This window comes from Odontomachus brunneus, unplaced genomic scaffold (genome assembly GCF_010583005.1).
Source record: "Odontomachus brunneus isolate Ranch 3 - 2012 unplaced genomic scaffold, Obru_v1 Obru_scaffold_164, whole genome shotgun sequence".
NCBI classification, from domain to species: Eukaryota; Metazoa; Arthropoda; class Insecta; order Hymenoptera; family Formicidae; genus Odontomachus; species Odontomachus brunneus.
In genome coordinates, this window is record NW_022639614.1 from 391922 (window position 1) to 412892 (window position 20971).

Consider the following 20971-nt stretch of genomic DNA (forward strand, 5'->3'; position numbering starts at 1 on the left):
ATGGTTAAAAATATTTGAGAATTTATTTGAGAATTATTTAAGACAATTTTTAAATATAATAACATACTATGGACAAGCCTTAGTGCGCACTCAGTGCACACTAGTGCAAGTAACCGAATTCGCTATTAAAAGGTGTAAAAGTGGAAACACGCCAACAGACCTGCTGATCGCGCACTGCGCAGCTCACGGAACGCGCGGGAAACCGCCGAGATCGTTGAGCGTCACAGCAGCGAGCGATCGCGTCGAATCGTCGACGTGTGGCTTTCCGTCGTCGCGAAAACTCCTCAGCGAATATTCTCGCGCGAGACTTGCCGCGCTCACCGTCGCGATCGTGAATCGCCGGATTTTTGGCGCCAACGCAGCCGCCAGCTAATTGACGCGCCATGTTTGGGCGCCAAACGCCGGCCGGGAGGGCCAATCGGGTGCCTCTCGGAACGTTAATTGCGTTTCGTCCCGTGAACTGTGAGTCAGTTCCCGCCTCGCTCGCTTCTTCACACGATTCGTCTGCGACGTACGCGTATATTGTCCGACAGAATCTCGACGAATCTCTGCTGAATCGTGACCATGCCGCTGCAGGAGTCCACCAAGGAGAACATCCGCAAACACCTCGAGGACGTGTCCTTAGTGAGTTTGTACCAGAAAATTTGCTCGAGCTGTCTTTACCTCGCGACTGCGTTGTCATGCCTCAGTTGTTTTTCTTTTCCTCTTCTGTACATCTGTGTAAATGAGCGGATGAACGACGGTTGCTCGTTGTTTGTAGTAAATAACGTACAGATTATATGTACATAATCGAAAGTTTTTTTTCAGGCTTTTTTTTTAGCTGGCTTTTCTTTCGAGTGTATTTCGCGACCGACTCTGAATCAGCAGCTTTTTTGCGCGCTGTTACGCGGAAAGTGTTCCTTTTGTATTTGTAGCTTTTAATTTTAATACATATACGTACGTACACAATGTGTATAAGCGATTACACGATGCGTGTAAATAAGATTTATTCTGTAATTTATGTGTGTGTATATGTGATATGTGCCATGTGTGTAAGGTATAGATATGTGTTTGTGTATCTTTGTATGCTTAGGGCGTGTGCTTTTCCTTCCATTCTACACAGAACTCTATATTATTCATCTGAACCAAAGAGCATTTTTATTTCATGTAAAATTCTTTAATACTTACAAGAGTGTATTGTCATTTTTTTCAATGTTTCATAGTTGTAAAATATTATTTTGATTTTTCATAGTTGTAAAATATTATTTTGATTTTTTATAGAAAAGTAATAATATGCCTGTTTATATTTTCCAAAGAGCAGGAATTAATGAATTATTTTATAAAATATATGTTGAATTTTCAAACTCCAAAAATGTGTCTATATATCCTATTTTTTTTTATTAGAAAATATTTTCTATTTTTTATAGAGAAATGATTATAAGTTTATTTATATTTTTCAAAGAAAAGGGATTAATAAATTATTTTATAAAAAGAGATAATGATTTGTATTTTTACAAAATAATAAGAATTTGCATATTCCGAATTATTTATAAAATAACTACTTAATTTTCTTTACAAAATAACTCATTAATCTCATTTTTTTTAAATGGCTGTCATTTTTTATGCAAAAATCAAAAGAATATTTTTTAATAAATAAAAGTAATATGAAACAATTTCTTAGAGTTTAGAAGGCCTTTCTCTCTCTCAGTATCTGCTCCAGATGTTTCATAAATTACCACCACCGTCATTATCCGTAGCTTAGGACCGATTGTTCCAACCTCTTGGTAAGCTACCTGACAATCAAATCATATGTCTATCTTTGTCCAATTCGAAGAAAAACCGAAAACACAAGACATGATTTAACTGTCAGGCAGCTTACTAAAAAGTTGGAACAATCGGCCCTTATCGGGGCAACTGAAGAGACTATCGATTATTCAAACGCGACCCTCGATTAGATTTAAGCTGTGTAATCGCCCTTTGCCTCTTTGACAATCCGAGGCGAGCGATTTTTCACGTAACATGAACCAATTACGATCTCGCGCTTCAGTTGCATTTGCGATTTTGTATATGACTCATTCATGATTTCACTCGGATCGCACTCGATGTTCCTGGTTATGTTCGGACACGTGTCACTTGCGCGCTTGAATAAACGTGCGGTTGAACGCGCGCACCACGTATAGTCGCGAAAGAGATGTGTTTGGAGCGCGAAATTATTTATACGTCACGCGAAATCGCTTAATTCTGCGTGTCGAATGCATTATGTTTGCTTTCAGCGATTGCACGACACACACGACCGCCACACTCGTATCCGTGTGTGTGTGCGCGCGCGCGCGCCCAACACGAGGCTCGGGATGGCCAGTGCTCGCCGCTCAGAACAACCCAGAATGTCATTAATAACGTCTCGCGATTCCGCACTCGATGTCAGTGACTTGGGATGAACGGTGAAAAGGTAGACAATCTCCTCGCGAATAGCACCGCGCGAATTCAACTGTCAGGCCGGCCGTGCAGTACCGCCGAGTGTCCACCAGGGTTTCTTGTACCATTCTTGTAGGTTAAAATATTTTTAGCAGCATACGCGTGTCGGCATGCGAAATGACTTATCGACGGGACCGTGAAGTCTCACGTGCCGAAACGATATCTTCGCGGAAATGGGCATCCGTTGCTCGTTGCACACGATTATGCAACACGTCCCGCGACGCGTTACTCGCACTGTTATGAACATCATGAAATATTTCCTCGAGTTGGGTGATGCAACGTGGCCATGAGAGGGATACTTTGCGAGAGAGACCGTTGCGCGATTCAATCTGCATGACACTAAGATAAAAATTTGCGACGATGCTTCAACTATAATACTATAACAATAGTGTGTTTACTGAACTGCGTGTGATGTTATCTTCTGGCGATGTCACAGCATAATTTAGCTTCTTGCAGTATTAGTGGTAGGATAAATGGATGAAGAACTGCTACATAATAGTTGCCATATAATAGTCGAAATTTACTGTTCTTTAAATACAACTCTACTCATTTTGCACATGTAGAAAAATAATGGGGAATGTTATATTTATATTCTATATTGATCAAGTGTTTCTTTCCAGACATCACCAAAGAAATCATGCATATCACCGACAATATCTCAGGATCATGGATTGAAAACTGGAGTAAGCATAATTTCTCCTTGGTACATTTTACTTTTTATCACGAGATGTGTCTATTATATATATTTTTTGACTAAATTAAGATAACTAAAATTGTATTAATATACTTTTACATATCTTTGCATGATATAAGAAATAAGTTAAATATCTACAAGTATAAAGCTAATAAAAGACTATTAATATATAAGACTAGGTGATATTAGATTTATAATATAGTTAATTTAATAAAATAAATTACATCATTTGCAGCTTCCCAAGACAAAGGCTGTGCGAAAGGTGCAGCTGAAGGAGGAATTCAACCCAGAACTGGAACCATTGCTCCAAGAAGAACCAAATCGCTTTGTAATCTTCCCTATACAGTATCCTGACATCTGGGAAATGTACAAGAGAGCCGTCGCCTCCTTTTGGACCATAGAAGAAGTACCTCTCCATAAAGTGAGTTTCTGGATTAATTGAGTGAAAAGTTTTATGACTAAAGTTTTCAGTTGCATTTGCTATTTCAAAGATAATTTATGAATTTCTCCACTTTCAGATCACATTCGTATATCTGATGTATCTTTCTTAATGTTTACAGTTAGATAAAAAGGAGTGGGAGGAGAAACTGAATTCTGACGAGAGATACTTTATATCCCACGTGCTGGCGTTCTTCGCCGCTTCCGACGGCATTGTCAACGAGAATCTAATCGAGAGATTCTGTCAAGAAGTGAAAATCTCAGAGGCGCGTTGTTTCTATGGCTTCCAGATCGCCATAGAGAATATCCATTCGGAAATGTATTCTTTGCTCATCGAGACCTACATCTCCGATCCAAAGCAGAAGTGAGTACGACAATATCGCGTTATGTAAAGTGTACAGTCAGATAATTGAATGTTGCAACATCTTCGATGAATTTCATGACGTATCCGATAGGATACATGTATCTTCTGAGAATCATAGGAAAATAAATTCTTCCATTGCATACAAAATGTGCATTGCAAAACACACGGAGGTAAAAATGTTGCGACGTTTAATCATCTAATTATATGTTGGAAACAGAGTTAAACTATCGAACGGACGATAAGTTCCCAAGGCTCTGAATTGATGAGGTCAGAAGCGAAAAAAGAATTTTTTGCATCTCATTTTCAAATAAAAAGATATTTGTACGGAAGAACATTTCAGGTATTCATAGCACCTCTATAAAAGTGGCTCTGCCTTTGAAAAACTAAAGGTGAATGTGTGAGCATATTTTATAATTTGTAATAGAAAGGACCAGTTTCTGCCGGTTTTTATTGGCCTGGATTTTACCCAAAAAATGTGAAATTTTTCCAATCCTGGTTTTCTCACTTCTGACGTCATCAATTTAGGATTCTACAGCACAGTGGAATCAGAAGCCCGAATAAAGTTATTTGAAAAAGAAATCAACTTAAAATTCTCGTTCACTATAGGACTCACTTTAAAAAACGATATTCATGAAGTTTGACTTCTTTCTGCAATATGTATATCATATCAACTTAAGACTTGTATATCATTTATGTGGATGGATGCTAATAAGTACGATCTTCATTCGCAGAGATTTCCTGTTCAACGCGATCGAGACCTTACCCTGCGTCGCGAAGAAAGCCAATTGGGCGCTGAACTGGATCAATCACGAGAGCGCGACGTTTCCGGAACGCGTGATCGCGTTCGCTGCAGTCGAGGGTATCTTCTTCAGCGGCAGCTTTGCTGCTATCTTCTGGCTGAAGAAGCGAGGAGTGATGCCGGGTCTCACATTCAGCAACGAGCTCATCTCGCGAGACGAAGTCAGTATAGCGCGGTAGTTCTTTGGCTACTTTGTGTTTTCATTTTTTATCTCCAACATTCTGTATTTATTTATTTCTATTGACACAAATCAGTAAAATATTTTTAACATAGCGTTTGATTGTATAAAAATTAAATAATTTTAAAACAAGTAACACATATTTAAAGATGAAGATGTGAAACTAAGAAATATAAAGAACACAAAATTGAGAGATTATATAATGTATATTATAATTTATATTTTTATATCTTAGTTTCTTTTATTTTTATATTTTATTGTGTTTAATTCTTTACTTCTTCATATAATTAATAAAATTTTAATAGTTAATAATAATTAAAGATAGCTAATTTCGTTTAATTTTCCAGGGATTGCATTGTGATTTTGCGTGTTTGATGTTCAAACACATCATACAAAAACCTTCATTCGAGCGCGTCAAGGCAATTATTATGGATGCCGTAGAGATTGAGAAAGAATTTTTGACGCAGGCATTGCCGGTAGAGCTAATAGGAATGAATTGCATGCTCATGTGTACTTATATCGAATTCGTCGCAGATAGATTGTTCGTTGCCTTAGGATTCGAAAAGGTAATATATTTTTATTCATTAACGTCTGTTAATATTTCCAAATTTCTTTAATTTACTAAAAAATATTCACACTCGAAAAATATTATATACTTTGATATACTTTGACTTTTTAATAGCAATTTAAACTTAGACTTCTTATAATGTGTTTGATGTATTTAAACGGAGTTTAAGGCTCTCCTCTTTGCAGCCATCTTGATCAATATCGTCAGAAATAAGAAATGAGTATGTCTGAAATTCTTGCAGAATACATCAAGATAAAAGATTATGTTCATGAAATGACACTAGTGATCGATTAAGCATGTTTATAAAATATTTCGAAAACTTCCTTTTTATTCTTACAATCAATAAATATTCGTAAAATTAATGTAACAAAATTATGAGGAAAGGTAAGTTAAAAAAAGATTGCATGCCACATTAATTTTACAAATATTTATTGATTGTTATAACAGAAGAAAGGATTTCGTGATATTACAAAATAAAACGTGCTCAAATCATAAAAAGATCATCCAAAGATCATTTTATGGACATAATCTTTTATTTCAGCATATTTCGCAATACAAATATATATATAAATATTTAAATATTATAAATATTATAAATATATATTTATATATAAATTTATATATATTTATATATATAAATTTATATATATTTATATATATAAATTTATATATATTTATATATATTTATATATATTAATATATATATATTTTTTATATAAATATTATAAATATTTTGAACATGTATCTTTTTCAGCATTTTTTTCTCGCTTCTGATGTTATCAGTCGAGTTTCGCGGCGAGTATGTTGACGTTCGCTGCGGCGGATCTCGTGCCGCGGGGCGCGGGCGATATTATGAAGCGTCGATTGTCTCGCGCTTGCGGCGCGATGTTGATGCTCGGATCTTTAATTTCGGTCGCGCGAGGAGAGCCGTTACTCGAGGAATAATACGGCTTCGATGACGTTACGCGACGGCGAGCCGGGATGCGTCGGAGTTTTTGCGGAGCGATCGAGCGCTGTGCCGCGGAGATCGGTTCTCCGGGGCGACGGCGCGGCTTCGCGGATGTCAACGCTCTGTATGCGGTGGAGCAGTAACAATGACGTGGATTTCGCGTGTCCGATAGCCTATGTCGCTGTTACTTGCCGAAGTTGACGCAGCTGTCGGCCCGCGAATTCGGCAAGTCGCCGGAGCGGTATTGAGGAACGTCGACTTTACGAATCCAATAAGTCTACGCGGAGCGGTATCGAGGAATGTCGACTTTACGAATCCAATAAGTCGACGGAGCGGTAATCAAGGATGTAGACTTTACGAATCCAATAAGTCTACGCGGATATCGACTCTACGAATCCAACGAATCGGCGGAGCGGTATCGAGGAAGGTCTAAGACGGTGTTCTAGGCAGCGGTGTTCGCGAGGAGCTGCTGCTGTCGGACTCTTAGCTCTGTTCAGCGGAGTGCTTCGGAAGACTGCTCTCTTCTGAGCTTTTCGCGCGGTCTTTTATACTAATTTTAACCTGATATCGTGTTGTGATATTTGCGGTCGGTCGGCGATGTTTACATCGGTTTGTCGCGGGTTCTGTTTTCGTGACGAGTCGTTTCGGATACTTGGTTTTAATGTTCCGCGGTTCGTTCGATCTTTATATTACGGACGGCTCGTTACAAATTAATCTCGAAAAATCGATCTTTAATATTATATTATATTGAACTGATAAAAAAATTGTTTAGGTTTACAACTCGGAGAATCCGTTCTCGTTCATGGACTTCATTTCCTTGGAAGGCAAGACTAACTTCTTCGAGAAGAAAGTGGGTGAATACAAGAAGTTCGGAGTGATGGAGGAGAATTCTCAGAAGAAAAACAGCACGTCGGGCGTGGTGTTTAGCGCAAACTTTTAGCGCGGTAATGTATAAATGTATAAATGAAAGTTTGTTTTAGCAACATTTCCTCGCACTTTCCCTGCACTTTGAGTGTAGCATTTTGCGAAGAAAGATGAAAAATCAGCTAAAAGGGACAAATATGTAAAAAAAATGTGTACTTTGACTTATATTCTCTTTGATCGCTAAAAGCGTCTCTGTAGAAATGGCTTGTAAGCCTTCTGATTGGCTATGAGCTACTTTTAGAGACGTTTTTAACGATAAAAGAGAGTTTAAAATGTTTTTAGGTATAAAATAAGTGTTGTAGGATAAATTCGCACACTTCCTAACGAATAAGCGAAAAGGAAAAATTCACATCAAATTTCGCATAAATTTCACATAATTTGTACAATTTCTATTATAACATCGACAGCTTTTCATGAAAGTGTTCGATGAAGGTGCGAGAGAAATGTATAAAATGTTTATATAAGGCGCATATGACGGTTTAGTTTTGCATGAAAAGCAAACTACGCTTTGCCGGAGACCTGAATGTATAGTTTTGAGCGAATTGTAATTTTAAGACACTAACTGCGATATTTAATACGTGTAGCACAGTTACACATGAAACATCTTTTTACGATTTGATAACAATGATGATTCATTTTACGATGTGAATACACGCAACGTTTATAGCAATGTCGCATAATAATTTGTCGCATAATAATTTGTTCATCGAATTTCTCATGAACGTGAAATCGAGATACGCTGAAGATTGTCGTCACATTGATTGTTACAAAGTGCTACTTCATCGAATATGATATACTAAAAGAACGAAAAACCAAGAAAAATGTATATAAATCTATTAAAATTGTTACACAGTCTCGAAATTTTCTCGATAAAATTAGTACATAGTATCGATGAAATTTTCAGTATTCGTATTAGTTAAGTTCTTTCATTTGTACGTAAGCATTAACGCTAAAAAAATACTTATTGCGAAGACATGTAAATGTAATTATAAAGAGACATTGTAAAGAGACATTATAAAGAGACAATTGCTGAGAGAAAAAGTAATTATATTCAGCGTCAATGATAAAATAAAAAGAATTGAAAAGCACAGATAAGTGAAAGATACAAATTAATTTTTCAACGATTAATAATTTAGCATTATGTTGGACAACCATCCAAGTTTCGGGCATAATTCTGACAATAAATCACAAGTTACAGATGCAAGGGCTTCCAAAGGATTTGCGGTAAAAGCATTTTTCTCTGGTTTATTCAAATATACATTACAAAAATTTGTGTATACAGCTGCTTCAAATTTTGCTACAGCTACCTTATATATGATATAAAACTGAATATATGAATATTCAAAAATCGTATGAAAATATTCGTATGGAAGAATAGCATGTCAAGAGTGTCTAGTTGAATCGTGAGTAACTTCCAAGCTGTAAATAGAGAATAGTTATCTTTTTCTAAATATCTCTACACACACAACGGACTTACTTCTTCGACTCGATATCTTTCACGGAAGTCCGATGTGTTGGCATGTAGTTCATTTCAAACGGGAGGCACTTCGAAGCCCTTTTCAAGTCGTACGAGATATATTTTCCGGCACTCCATGTCATCGGCCGGTCTGTTGTACGGCAGCCAAACCGGCTCTCCCACGAAATATCTTTTCGCCTTTACGTAATTCTAGACGAATGACGAACGAATTGCGTGCACTTATACATCCATATTTCGTAAAATTATTTATAATATTTCTAAATTATTAAATTTAATAATGTGTTGATTTTTTCAACAAAAGGAAACAATCACATTTTTCAAAAAATGTCAAATATAATTTGTAGAAGAATATAATATGAATCATTTATAGTTATTTTTAAACAAGAAAAAAGGAACCAAATATTTTTAAAAATCTTTAGAGAGTTTTTTCTACTTTAAAGATCGCAAAAGAAAAGTTCGTGAGAGCCATTAAAATCTTACGTTAGAATCCAGAGTAAAACGGTGGTAGATTCCACTCGGTATAATTATCAAGTCGCCGGCCTTCACTTCGATCCGAATCCATTGATCCTCTTTATCCCGCACGTCGAAATAACCCGATCCGTCCAGAACTAGACGGATTTCCTCGTCAGTGTGAAGGTGCTCGGTGTAGAAGTTTTTCAGCTGAAATATGAATGAGTAAAATTTTACAGAAAACTGTAATGGGAATATTTTAGATTTGCGGGATATATTTAAAATTTTACAGAAAACTGTAATGGGAATATTTTAGATTTGCGGGATATATTTAAAATTTTACAGAAAACTGTAATGGGAATATTTTAGATTTGCGGGATATATTTAAAATTTTACAGAAAACTGTAATGGGAATATTTTAGATTTGCGGGATATATTTAATGTGATCCTTTTTTGTGATTACAAGAAAATTTATGTTATTAAAAATGAAAAATGTGCAATAACTATAATTAGTGAGTCTAATTGAACATGATATCTCTCATACCTTTTCCTCATAATTTTGTAAGCACTCTTTGGAGCACGTTATCTCGTCTTCATACGTGTAAGAACGGTCCTGTCGTAATTTTGTTAAAGTAACATCCTTCTCGTAATTTAGATGATCTATCTGAAATATAAATTATTACTTATATATATAAATGATTATTTTAATATCAACGAAAAAGTCAAAACTTTCAAAATTATGTTCTCAGCACAGAATTAAATATTTTATATGAAACAAAGATACGAAGTTTTAGAAAAAATATTCTATTAATTATAAATATAATAAATATAATAATAAATATTCTAAATATTCTAAATATAAATAATATATATATAATAAATATTCTAAATATTCTATTAATTTTCTATAAAATGAATCTTTATTTTATATAAAATAATGATTCTCTTCATTTTGTATAAAAAAATGAGTTAAATATTGGAATGTAATTAATTTAAACTTTCCCTTATTTACACGATAGTTCTTTTTTCCTATTTTCATTTACCAAGGAGGACGCCTCTGCACCGGTGCAGAAAGTTCATCTAAAAAGAACGGAACTCGCGCGAAAAAAATAGTTCGAGCGCAATTGCGCGACTTGCTATCGAACACTCAAGGTCAATCGCGAATGTCGACGACAACCGCGACGTTTCAAGACGCGAGGTACGACGTCGAGGTCGAGAGGAACTCGTGCAGTTTTGGCACGCGCGCAATTACGAGAAATTCGTCGACGAATCGGCGACTTTCCTAACCTCAAAGTACTCCACGCCTGTTTTGCCGAACAGCTCCTCCAGCGACACGAACTCCGCGGGCTGCCGATGATGCTCCAGTCGTTGGTCGGCATCGCTGTTGTCCATGTACCAGGCTCGCACCATATTCCTCGGTTGAGACGCAAAACGCTCGAGACGAACTCGTTCTATCAGTTTCCACGTGGTTAACCTATAATACGGAACTACGCATCGCGCGGGATCTGACGTAATCTTCAATAATCAGACTGACGGTGAAGCTGCTGCTGATAAAACTCGCTGATAACGGGGAACGGTGTGTTTGTCAACAACGGGATTTTGTTCGCGTAATCGCGAGCTTGGAATTAACTTTGAGTGTTTTTGGATTTTAACGAAACAAAGAGAGTGAAAAAAGTAAGACAGAAGTCGGTTAGGAGAATCGTGGTCTTCCGTTCGCCAGCGCATTAATTTAACTGATATTGTTAGTACTAGGAGTGTACTAGGAGTGTGTGTGTGTGTGTGTGTCGCATTTCGATAGTAAACTGAAGCCAACTTGTTGAACTGTGTCGAAGCCGGCTGATGCGAAATGGTCGAGTTGCAGAGACGTATCGGCGCATTGTCGTATTGGGTTTCAAGCATGCAGAAGTTCTGCATGCTGAAAGAGCAGGCGTGCGGACCGTTGAAGACTCTCCTGTCACGAGCGACCACGGAGACGTCCAAACAAATTGACACGGTCGTGCAAGGCATCCTCGAGATATACGACTCGTGCCATATACTACCGATGGACAAGTCGAGGACTCGCATGAATATCGATCCGAAAATTGATATACCAATCATTTCGGTAATTAAGCAGTCATTGAAGTTCCTTGACGTTTCTTTTAGGGCGAGGAGTTGTTACGGGTTGAGAAATTTAGTCCCAAGAAGTGACTGTTGCTCATTTTGTCACTGTTACTCATTTTGAAAATTAACTTGGCACTGTCATCGTTACTCATAAAATAATGAATCCTAATACATGCTAATTCTATGTGGATGCATCTCATACACTGCACTATGTAATAAGAATAAAAAGTAATGAATATTTCAGGTGACCAAGATATTAACTAGTTAGTCAATTACAGAAATTGAATAGTATATACATATTCTATGTGGAAAGTTTAAATGTATTGATATTTACAGACCAAAACAGTAAAAATTTTTAGGTTTAAATATCTAGGCATTGGTATTTTTACTTTAGTAAATTATTAATTTAAAATGGTTGTTTCAAAATGTATTAACTTGAACTTATCAATTTTTTTATAATTTAATATAATTTATTAATATTAAAGTCATTGCAAGCTGCTTACAATTTCTGCAACTCACAGGATACAAAAAAATATTATATAGGAAAGTTCATAATTTTTAATTGAACCTTCTTAATTTTAAACCAAGATAGAAATACCAATGTTTGGTACATACCTAATATTCTTAATTTATCCTATAAATATAAATATTTAAACTTTCAAGATAGAATACACAGAATATATGTATATATATTCTCTCTATATTAAAAATTTAAATATTGATATTAAGACCAAAACAATAAGAATGTCCAGGGTTAGATCTAGGCATTGGTATTTTTATTTCAATTAACTGTTAACTTAAAATGTGTTAATTAGAATTTATTAACCTTCTTTATGTAAGTTAAAATAATTCATCAATATTGAAGTCATTACGAATTGCTTACAATATAAAAGATCAAAAATAATGCTAGAAGAATTTGTTTTTGTCTTTCTAAATGCTAGTGTTTTTTCTTTTATAAAATGTTTTGTATAAAACTATTAATATCTTTTTATAGAAGATTACCTTTTCATTATACATAATGAACTTCAATAGGTTAATTTAATTTAATTTGAACTTAATTTTTAAGTTAGTTTTTGCTTAATCTTTGGCTTGGCTAAATTAATTTTATAAGCCATAACTTTAAATTTAACTTGGTTAAAAAAAATTAACTTACTCATAAGAGTAACAGAGATTTCTAAAAGGCTTTTAACGTTTCATAGAAATTTTTGTTACCTGTGATATTTGTTACCCAAAATATCTAACTGCTTTACTGTTTTCGTTATCAAGAACAAAAAAGATAACGCTCTTGCCAAGTCGTTATGAGGAAAAAGTAACTTGTGACAGTAAACGATTTCACAGATAACGCGTTATTTCATAAACTCTGGTTAATTAAAGCGTGTGTTAGTTTCATTGACAGTTTAATCGTCAAAAACTGAACATGGAGACTAGAGTGCTTAAGTCGCCGGCCTGTGACGGACAGCTACTATGGTGCGGGGTCCTGTCATGAGATATGGCTCGCGCGTGTCCACCCCGTAGGTGTCTTAGGAGGCCACTTACGGGGTAGGTGGCCGTCAGGCAGCAGCACGCGACAACGAGAGGAAATAGTATGGACAATAATAATAACAACGACGATGTTCCACTGCTTTCCAGAGTTTCCAGGTGATGCTGATGAACACCAACTTTTACTCGCAGTATCGTCTGGCGGAGGATGCGTTGCGCGGTCATCATGTAGGACTCTGGCCGCTCCTGTCGCCGTATCTGTTCATCCAGATAGTCTGGGGCCTACGGTGCGAGGAGCTGCTGCCCAGGTTCGTGCTGCATCTGCCGTTGGAGCTATCTGTCGAAATCCTCAGCACCGTCATACCGTGTCTGGCGGAGCTGGAGTTCGAGCGGGTCGTGAATCTCGTGATTCAGCTTACAAATTATATGTACAAATTCATCTACAAACTGAGCGTCACCGGCACGCAGGCGGACCCATACGAAGAACTCGTACATCAGTTGCTGGCGAACTTTCAGGAGTTGTTGGACCAGCTGACGAATCCAAGGATAACTCGGTTTACCGACTTGCCCGAGCATTTGAGGTGAGAACGGCTTTCTTTATTTCTGCTTCTTAGCTTACGTACAAAATTATCACATAACATTAAGCTTCCATAAAGTCTTAAGATCTTCTGAGCCAAGACTGGTCTTATTAATCGCCTACATCGCATCTGAATGTGCTTGTACTCTTCATGATTTAATTATTCGGCTTAATTATCATTATTATCTAATAACTGGTCATTTAATTAATCAACTGATTAATTATTCTGATGGCATAACATATCATATATCATGTGTTATATTCAGAATTGAGAAAATTACTCATTATGATTTAATTATTCTGCTCAATTATTAATAATTATCTAACAATTAATCGTTTGTTAATTCATTTATCATTTTAACATCCATAGATTATGTGTTACATATTCAGGATTGAGAAAATTATTTTTTCAAGATACAACTCGTTACCATTATTTATTTAATAAAAATCGTTGCTGTTACTAATTTCGAAAAATAATTTGTGAAAGTTATATTAATTATTCAAAAAATACCACACAATTGCCACAATCTCCGTTTCTTAGTTTTGAAGATCTTTCTTTTACAATTCATTATTGTTCATTGCATATGTTCTGTATATGTAGACTAACGATAAAAGTAATGATTTTTTTCGCTAATTTTGTCAAACAAAATAAAATTGTCAACATTACTGTTGCTAACAAAAAAGAAAATATAACACGATTATTGAAAGTTGTTACTGAAAAAGAAGAGGCTTGTAACGGTTATAAATAACGCGTTATTTCTCAACCCTGATCATGTAATATTCAACGTGATTAGAGCAATTTTGGTCTAGTAAATATTAAGACCTAATTGAAGCGCAGTTTGAACCGTTCAAATTGTATCTTCAGACTCGCGAAATTCGGTCAATTTGAGATTCTTCGCGCCCGATATGGCATTCGAAGAACTGCTCTAATTCGCACTTCTTGTCGGCAGATACGAGCGTCAAGGAATCATTTTGAAGAGCATCATTCGCATGAGCAAGTTGTGCACGATAGAGAAAACACACGGCGGCATACAGGACAGCACTGAACATTTTTACACACTTACATTCGGCAATGAAGCATGCCAGAAATTGTCATCCGAGTTACTAAAGTCTTGCATCAATGAGATGGACCAGTCTCTGATAACACTGTTGATGGATCATTTGAAGCAAGTGAATTGCAACATGTATCTTAGTTGGGTCGAGATAGACGACCGGGAGAACCCGTTAATGAATCTGCAACGCGCTATTATCATGGAATGCGTCTACTTCATGAAGGTTATAAAGATGGACGTCAAGTTGCAAGAAAACCAGGAGCTGAAAACGTGTTTGGATCAGCTGGTAGGATCGCACAACCAGCCGCAGTTGACGCTGCAGGAGATCTACAATGGCATAGAGTCAGGCCAACTGAAAGACATGAAAGACCTGCTGCTACGTTACCGCGAATGGAATGAGGTAACGTTGCATTTCATCTACACTTGGGATAAGTTGTTGCTGAACGAGAACTTTGAGGTGCTCTTCAAATACCTCAAGTATACGTTCTCAATGAAGCAGTATACGTGGCAGGAGAAGGTGAAGTTCCAGATATTGGTGATGAAGATAGCTCTGAAGCGTCGTGTGAAGGACCTTTATGACATCACGTTAATATACGTACTGCACCATTATAACGACACTTTCCTACAGGAGCTTTATAATCGAGACAACTTTTACGCTCGGATGAGACAAGTGACTGACACATGGGAGAGCCCAATTTTCTTAAAAGCACTGCTGATATACATACTGCACAGTCCCAAAGAAGTGTTGATGACTTTGATCTCTATGGCTATTAGCAAGTCCAATAATTTTACGTGCACAGCACAACAGCTTTTGATATTACGACCTTTTCTGTGCCTAAAACTCGATAACGGTAAGTCATTCTTGACGGAAATGCTGTATCAGCTGTGCTTGCAACCCCATCACTGGGATATACAGAAGTACACGTTTTTCATCACCACGATGTTGAAATCTTTCGTCACTTTGCCGGAAGATTTCATGATCAACGTGTTCATACGTTATCTGGTGGAGCAGTCGTTCGACCAGAACAACGTCACTTGCATCCTCTTAAGTATCTGTAAGATTCTCGACACCTACACGCTCAAAACCGGTGTAGTGGAGCTGTGCTTGGTAGTGGGGCGCAAGATCAGCCATTGGCGCAAATGTGAGCCGACGAAACTACGTAAAGACGTGAACGAGCTGTTGGTGAAGCTAGTGTTCGTGTTGAAGAAATGCACGCAGAAGCATTCTATGACAGTCCAACAGAAGCGACAGGTGTTGGATACTATAATATCGCACATCGAGCCATTGGATAAAGCAACCTTCTCGCCACTCTTATACATGGTGCAGAGCAACATTCTCACCATTATTGACGACTATGCGAAACGCTGCTACTCGGTGCGCAATAAATACAAACAGACACGGAAGATCAATGATGTCTATTTTTTCTGTAGGTATATAGACAATATCCAATTGGAGAAGCAGGATTTTGTCCGGCACATGATACTGCACGCCACCGAGTCAGAATATCTTGAATACTGCATGGACATGACAGTCAACTATTGGTTCTTCTTCGGATGGCTCAACGAAACTGAAGCCTATGATAACGTGACACGCATCACCATGGAGGCGATATGCATCGGACTCGAGCACTCGGATAACCTGCCCTACGACAGCTTCCTCGTGCTGTTGAAGTACTGCATGCATTTTACCGAACTTTTCATGTGGAAAAATGAAGGGCTCACCTGGTGTGACACAATCATGCAAATCCTGCTGAAGAATATGTCCATCGTCGTCACGAGCATACAATGCAGAAAACAATTGAAAGAGTACGAACAGCTTCTCACGGAAATGAAAAATATTATAAAAACAACGAAATTGTTCCCGGTAAGTATGGAAGCACAGTCTGAGGAACAAAAACCTCAAAGTAAAAAAGATGGGGACATCTCAAAAAATCACAATGCCAAAGTCAGAGTAGAGTTATCTCCTGAAGTGTAATTTTCTTGGAATATTGTGGAAGTATGCAATTGTCACGAAAAGTTTTAATACTGCTGATCTTTTTCTCTCCCCCTCTTTCTCCTTGTCTCGCTCCCTCCCTCTTTCTCACTCATTCACTCACTCACTCATCTAAGTACAAGATAATATATAAAAAACCGTTTTCTTTATATATATAATATTAATTATTATATTTAATAATATTTTATTAAATTAAAAGTTATTATTAAGCGACATAATCGTAATAATAATAAAACTATAAATATATAACAATAAAATAGCCTAGGTATGATAAAACCGTTATTTTATCATACCTAGGCTATTTTATTGTTATATATTTATTGTTATATATTTATTGTTATATATTTATTGTTATATATTTTAAATTACCTTTAATTATTTTATAACTTTTCGGAACAATTGCATACTTCTAACATTTTAAGAAAACTCCGGAAATTGCTCTTTTAGAAAATTGACCAACTTTTAAATTCCGTATACACTTTTTCTGTTTTTTCTTATTCCCAGAGCAATGTATTAGTTCACAGACGTATGAAAATGAAATTTGTTTAACAGATGAAAATTCCTTGTGATAAATTATAAACATTCAAATGTTTCTCGTGAAAAATATCGGTACACGACATATCTGTGAAGTGATGCATCGATGGCTTTATATGGACGACGTTTTTCTGTCTGTTTTTAAAAGATATCACTTAACACATCCCTAAACTAATATAGTGAAATCGTAGAGTTTCACATTGCATATATACATAATGTGTTTTCACAGGCTATTTGGGTCGAAGTTGATCGATTTATAACATACATAAATAACGAGAACGAGCAGTCGTACAACTTAAATGACGAAATCAACGAAAGCAATAATTTGGAGAATGCGAATATCGACGCGATGTTCAACTCCTACAAATTAATATGCACCTGTTTTTCGATATGCGGCACGGAGAAGCATCATCAATTCATCGAGAAGCTGGAGGACATGATGTTTTCCGACGAGTTCAGTTATCTCAATTATCACCCACTTTAACTGGAAGACTGCAACAACGCAATGACGTCACGCAAATGCGACGATGATACGATGATCTCGTCAATCGTTCGATGCGCGTCACGTTGGTAATTACGATTCGAACTCGAACGCACGCTCCAAGTAGTATCGATATCGTCCGTGGCTAATTCTTAGTGGACGTGCATTGTCCTGAAAGAGAAAATCTTGACGAAATCCGAGTTCCGAGACAATTTACCAAAATATTAGAAGCATGTAATTATGCGCAGAAATTCTGGCGATATAACGAAAAATTACGTAACAAAATATATGATTAATGTGCCGAAAATTTTTTTATGTATTTATTTGTTTACGAAAGTAAGCAAATCACATCTCTTGCGAAACGTTCTTCTTTCGGATGAAGTTGGAAATATATCTGCGTGATAATCGATCATGACAGGAGCCGAAGTGGTGGGCATAAATAGTCTGGAAAAATCATAATCTCGAAATTCGAAACCGAAACAATTTCTCGAAAGTTGTAATTTCGAATACAGAGGCATATTCCGAAGTGCAATTTTTCCCCGAAGTGTACAGTTAATATTGAATAAATGGGAGAAACTTCCTTTGTTACAAAAGGAATATATTTTCACATGCAGAGACGTGAGGTATAAAAAAAATAGTAAAAACTGTTTCGAGAAAACAATTACACTGAAAAGATATTAAATATATCAGTATATATACTGATATATTTAATATTTACCCATTAGCATATACAAGGTGTTCCAGATTAACATTGTCTCTTTACGAGAGCGTAGAACAGATTGAGATAAACATAAAAGTCCTATATCATTTTACGATATTTATAATAAATCTCGAGATATTAATTAAAGAAGATTAGTGAATCACGTGCGTATGTAGTGGCGCTGTGTGTGTTGTGTGTTTGTACATTCAACCAAATTGAACAAAAAATTATTTTGCAAATTATCATGTAGATTTTAAATTATTCATAAAAGAAAATTGTTATATAATTATGCGCGCTAATACACAAATTTTCTTTAATCAATATCTCAAGATTTATTCGCAAAATAGTAGAGGACTTTTTTGTTCAGTTTGAATATGTATAAGTATACAATGGTAGACGGCGCCACTGCAGCTCATCCACCAAATCACGCGTAATCATTCACTAATCTTCTTTAATTAATATCTCGAGATTTATTACAAATATCGCAAAACGATATTGAACTTTTATGTTCACCTTAATCCGTTCTACGAAGTTTGAGAATGGTGATCTGGAACACCCTATATACATATATATATTCTTACTATACTCAAATGATTAGATACTAATACAGTTACAAGGGGATAATTCCAATATTTCGGTAAAATTGTATTCTCCCAGAGGATTGTCTCAATTATATGACACTTCTAGAAATTGTTCTACTTTTTACATTTTTTTACGTGTCCACTAAGTCGAAATAATAATACACGGTGTAAATATTGATCTTTTATTATATAAAAGATTTTATTAAAGATACTTACGTTTTTCTCTTGTATTCTCAAGTGAACGTCGGATATCTCGTATATTGTAATTTCGTTTTTTTGTCATAACAGATTACAGCGCAGGCTCATAAGTAGTGACTGGCAATGATTGTCATTTAGTACACGCCGAATTTCATCGGAAAAAATGTGTTGAAACCATTTCGCAGACGAGTACAATGCGTATTATAAAATTAATAAAATGAAACTCTACATGAAGATGGGATAAGAAAGGAAAAAAACATTTCGGGAAAATAATATATCATTTTGTATCGTAACTTTTCTAGATAATTGTATGCTTCTAAAATGTCAGAAGATACTTTTCTGTATTTCGGAAGATTGCTTGGTAACCGGATTTCAGGATTATTTTTATTTTTCGGAAATGAACCCACTTTTCGAATTTCGAGATATTATTTGTCGAAAGGATATGCTTTTTTTCGCGAATACCTCGGGACACGACATCTAAGTGTAAGGATACGTACAGATTGAGACAATGTGCGATTGTCTTCATTTTTTACAAAATGTAGATAAACATTTCTCATCTTAGACAGCGCGATCGACATTCCTTTGAAATATAGATAAATTGTGTTCGATAAAAGTTCATAGTGATTTTTACGAAAAACTCGAGACTGATAATCGGACATAATCTTGTTTCTCTCTCTCTCTCTTTTTAAAGAGCCATAATATAAATTTTTCTTATTTGTTCATTTTTCTTCGATAATCTGTCGTCCAAAAAAGAACACGTTACTGAATAAAATTGTGCCGACCATAGAAATAGCGGCTTTGCGAATCTTTCGAAAAAATCTCTACACTGAGAGAAAAAATATCTAAAAAAAAAAAAGATATTTCTTCAGTGAATACTGATAGCATATTTATTCAAATAGAATAGACAATTCTATTTTTCATGAAAAGCTAAATTTGTAAAAAAATGCATATTTTTTTGTTTGAAGCATGAAATAGCATATTATTTACATAGTATAATATCGATAGTCTTTGATCTACAATGCGCTCTCTGTTTCTTGTTCTCCGTCTTTTTCTGACTTAAGGCTTGAGTCAGAAAGATAAAGAGGAAGAAACAGGAAAGAAAGAGCATATTGTAGATCAAACTCAACTGTCTATATATAATATGAGACAGCTTGAAAAATATTTTATATATTAGTATAAGTGAATATATTATCAGTTGTCACCGCGTGAATATTTTTAAGTTCTTGGGAATTTTTTCTCTCAGTGTATAGACTCGTTGAACAACTCAATATATTTCCAACGATTTTATGAGCAGTTCGGAACCTCACAGTATATACAATGTGAATCTACGTCGAGACCTTACGAATTGCTCGCTAAAACAATTCCAACGGCGCCGAATTCAGGACGATATCGATATCATTTGGCGCGTACTCGATCGCTTGACAAGTTCCTTGTCACTTTGACCTCTCAGCGAGATTTCCGTATCTACCTCTTAGTGAGTAGTTTGATTGAAGTTATGTATGGAGAGACGAACAGTCGCGGAGATCTTCAGAAAGAAAATACGAAGACTGAAGAAGACGTTCGTGTGAGGAGTAAGTTTTTTACTGAAGATGCAAATGCGATACGTTCTTTCATTCATGATAGTGAGTTCATTTGAATCGAGTCGAGGCCGTGTCAATCGTATTTTCGACTCTCGTCCATTGTGTAGAACTCTTGTTCCGAAAAAGTGCACTCGTTAGGAAGTGTAGAAATCAAAAGTGTTATCGCACAATTTTCCACATGCGCAGACGAACGCTCAATGTATGTTCATAGAAGAGTGTAGATAAATAAGACGCGAAATGAAATATAAAAAGGATTTATTTGAAACGTATATATATATATATATATATATATATATATATATATATATGTATATATATATATATATATATATATGTGAGCGTTATACCTATATGTATAGTCTTCTCCTTAATCACAAGAGTTAAGTTCCTTTTTCTTTTTC

The 20971-nt window shown here is 35.9% G+C and overlaps 3 protein-coding genes across 8 annotated transcripts; 2 read left to right on the forward strand and 1 right to left on the reverse strand.

Moving 5' to 3' along the window:
• The first annotated feature begins 380 nt into the window (after nt 1–380).
• On the forward strand, nt 381–8458 carry LOC116851038 (ribonucleoside-diphosphate reductase subunit M2 B). 3 transcript variants are annotated; one of them, XM_032830033.1, is made up of 7 exons: nt 381–624; nt 3075–3137; nt 3384–3569; nt 3709–3950; nt 4682–4910; nt 5275–5493; nt 7217–8458. In XM_032830033.1, the coding sequence occupies exons 1-7, from the start codon at nt 565–567 to the stop codon at nt 7382–7384; spliced, it is 1167 nt and encodes a 388-aa protein (XP_032685924.1). In that variant the 5' UTR covers nt 381–564; the 3' UTR covers nt 7385–8458. The 3 variants fall into 3 exon arrangements, with proteins under 3 accessions (XP_032685924.1, XP_032685926.1, XP_032685925.1); XM_032830035.1 differs by lacking the exon at nt 381–624 and adding an exon at nt 2032–2428; XM_032830034.1 differs by lacking the exon at nt 381–624 and adding an exon at nt 2603–2960.
• A 140-nt stretch (nt 8459–8598) lies between these two features.
• On the reverse strand, nt 8599–10740 carry LOC116851041 (1,2-dihydroxy-3-keto-5-methylthiopentene dioxygenase). 2 transcript variants are annotated; one of them, XR_004379512.1, is made up of 5 exons: nt 10583–10740; nt 9840–9959; nt 9326–9505; nt 8846–9034; nt 8599–8787 (listed from the first exon to the last, which is right to left on the reverse strand). XR_004379512.1 is itself a non-coding variant. In XM_032830042.1 (4 exons), exons 1-4 carry the CDS (start codon nt 10703–10705, stop codon nt 8900–8902), a joined length of 558 nt encoding a protein of 185 aa, XP_032685933.1. In that variant the 5' UTR covers nt 10706–10740; the 3' UTR covers nt 8599–8899. The 2 variants fall into 2 exon arrangements, 1 of the variants encoding a protein (XP_032685933.1); XM_032830042.1 differs by having other exon boundaries at nt 8599–9034.
• Nucleotides 10741–11103: 363 nt separating this feature from the next.
• On the forward strand, nt 11104–18528 carry LOC116851036. Of its 3 annotated transcripts, none has more exons than XM_032830032.1 (5): nt 11251–11396; nt 12780–12978; nt 13067–13455; nt 14402–16367; nt 17260–18528. In XM_032830032.1, exons 3-5 carry the CDS (start codon nt 13301–13303, stop codon nt 17512–17514), a joined length of 2376 nt encoding a protein of 791 aa, XP_032685923.1. In that variant the 5' UTR covers nt 11251–11396; nt 12780–12978; nt 13067–13300; the 3' UTR covers nt 17515–18528. The 3 variants fall into 3 exon arrangements, with proteins under 3 accessions (XP_032685921.1, XP_032685923.1, XP_032685922.1); XM_032830031.1 differs by having other exon boundaries at nt 12780–12934; nt 13025–13455; XM_032830030.1 differs by lacking the exon at nt 12780–12978 and having other exon boundaries at nt 11104–11396; nt 13025–13455.
• Nucleotides 18529–20971: the final 2443 nt, after the last annotated feature.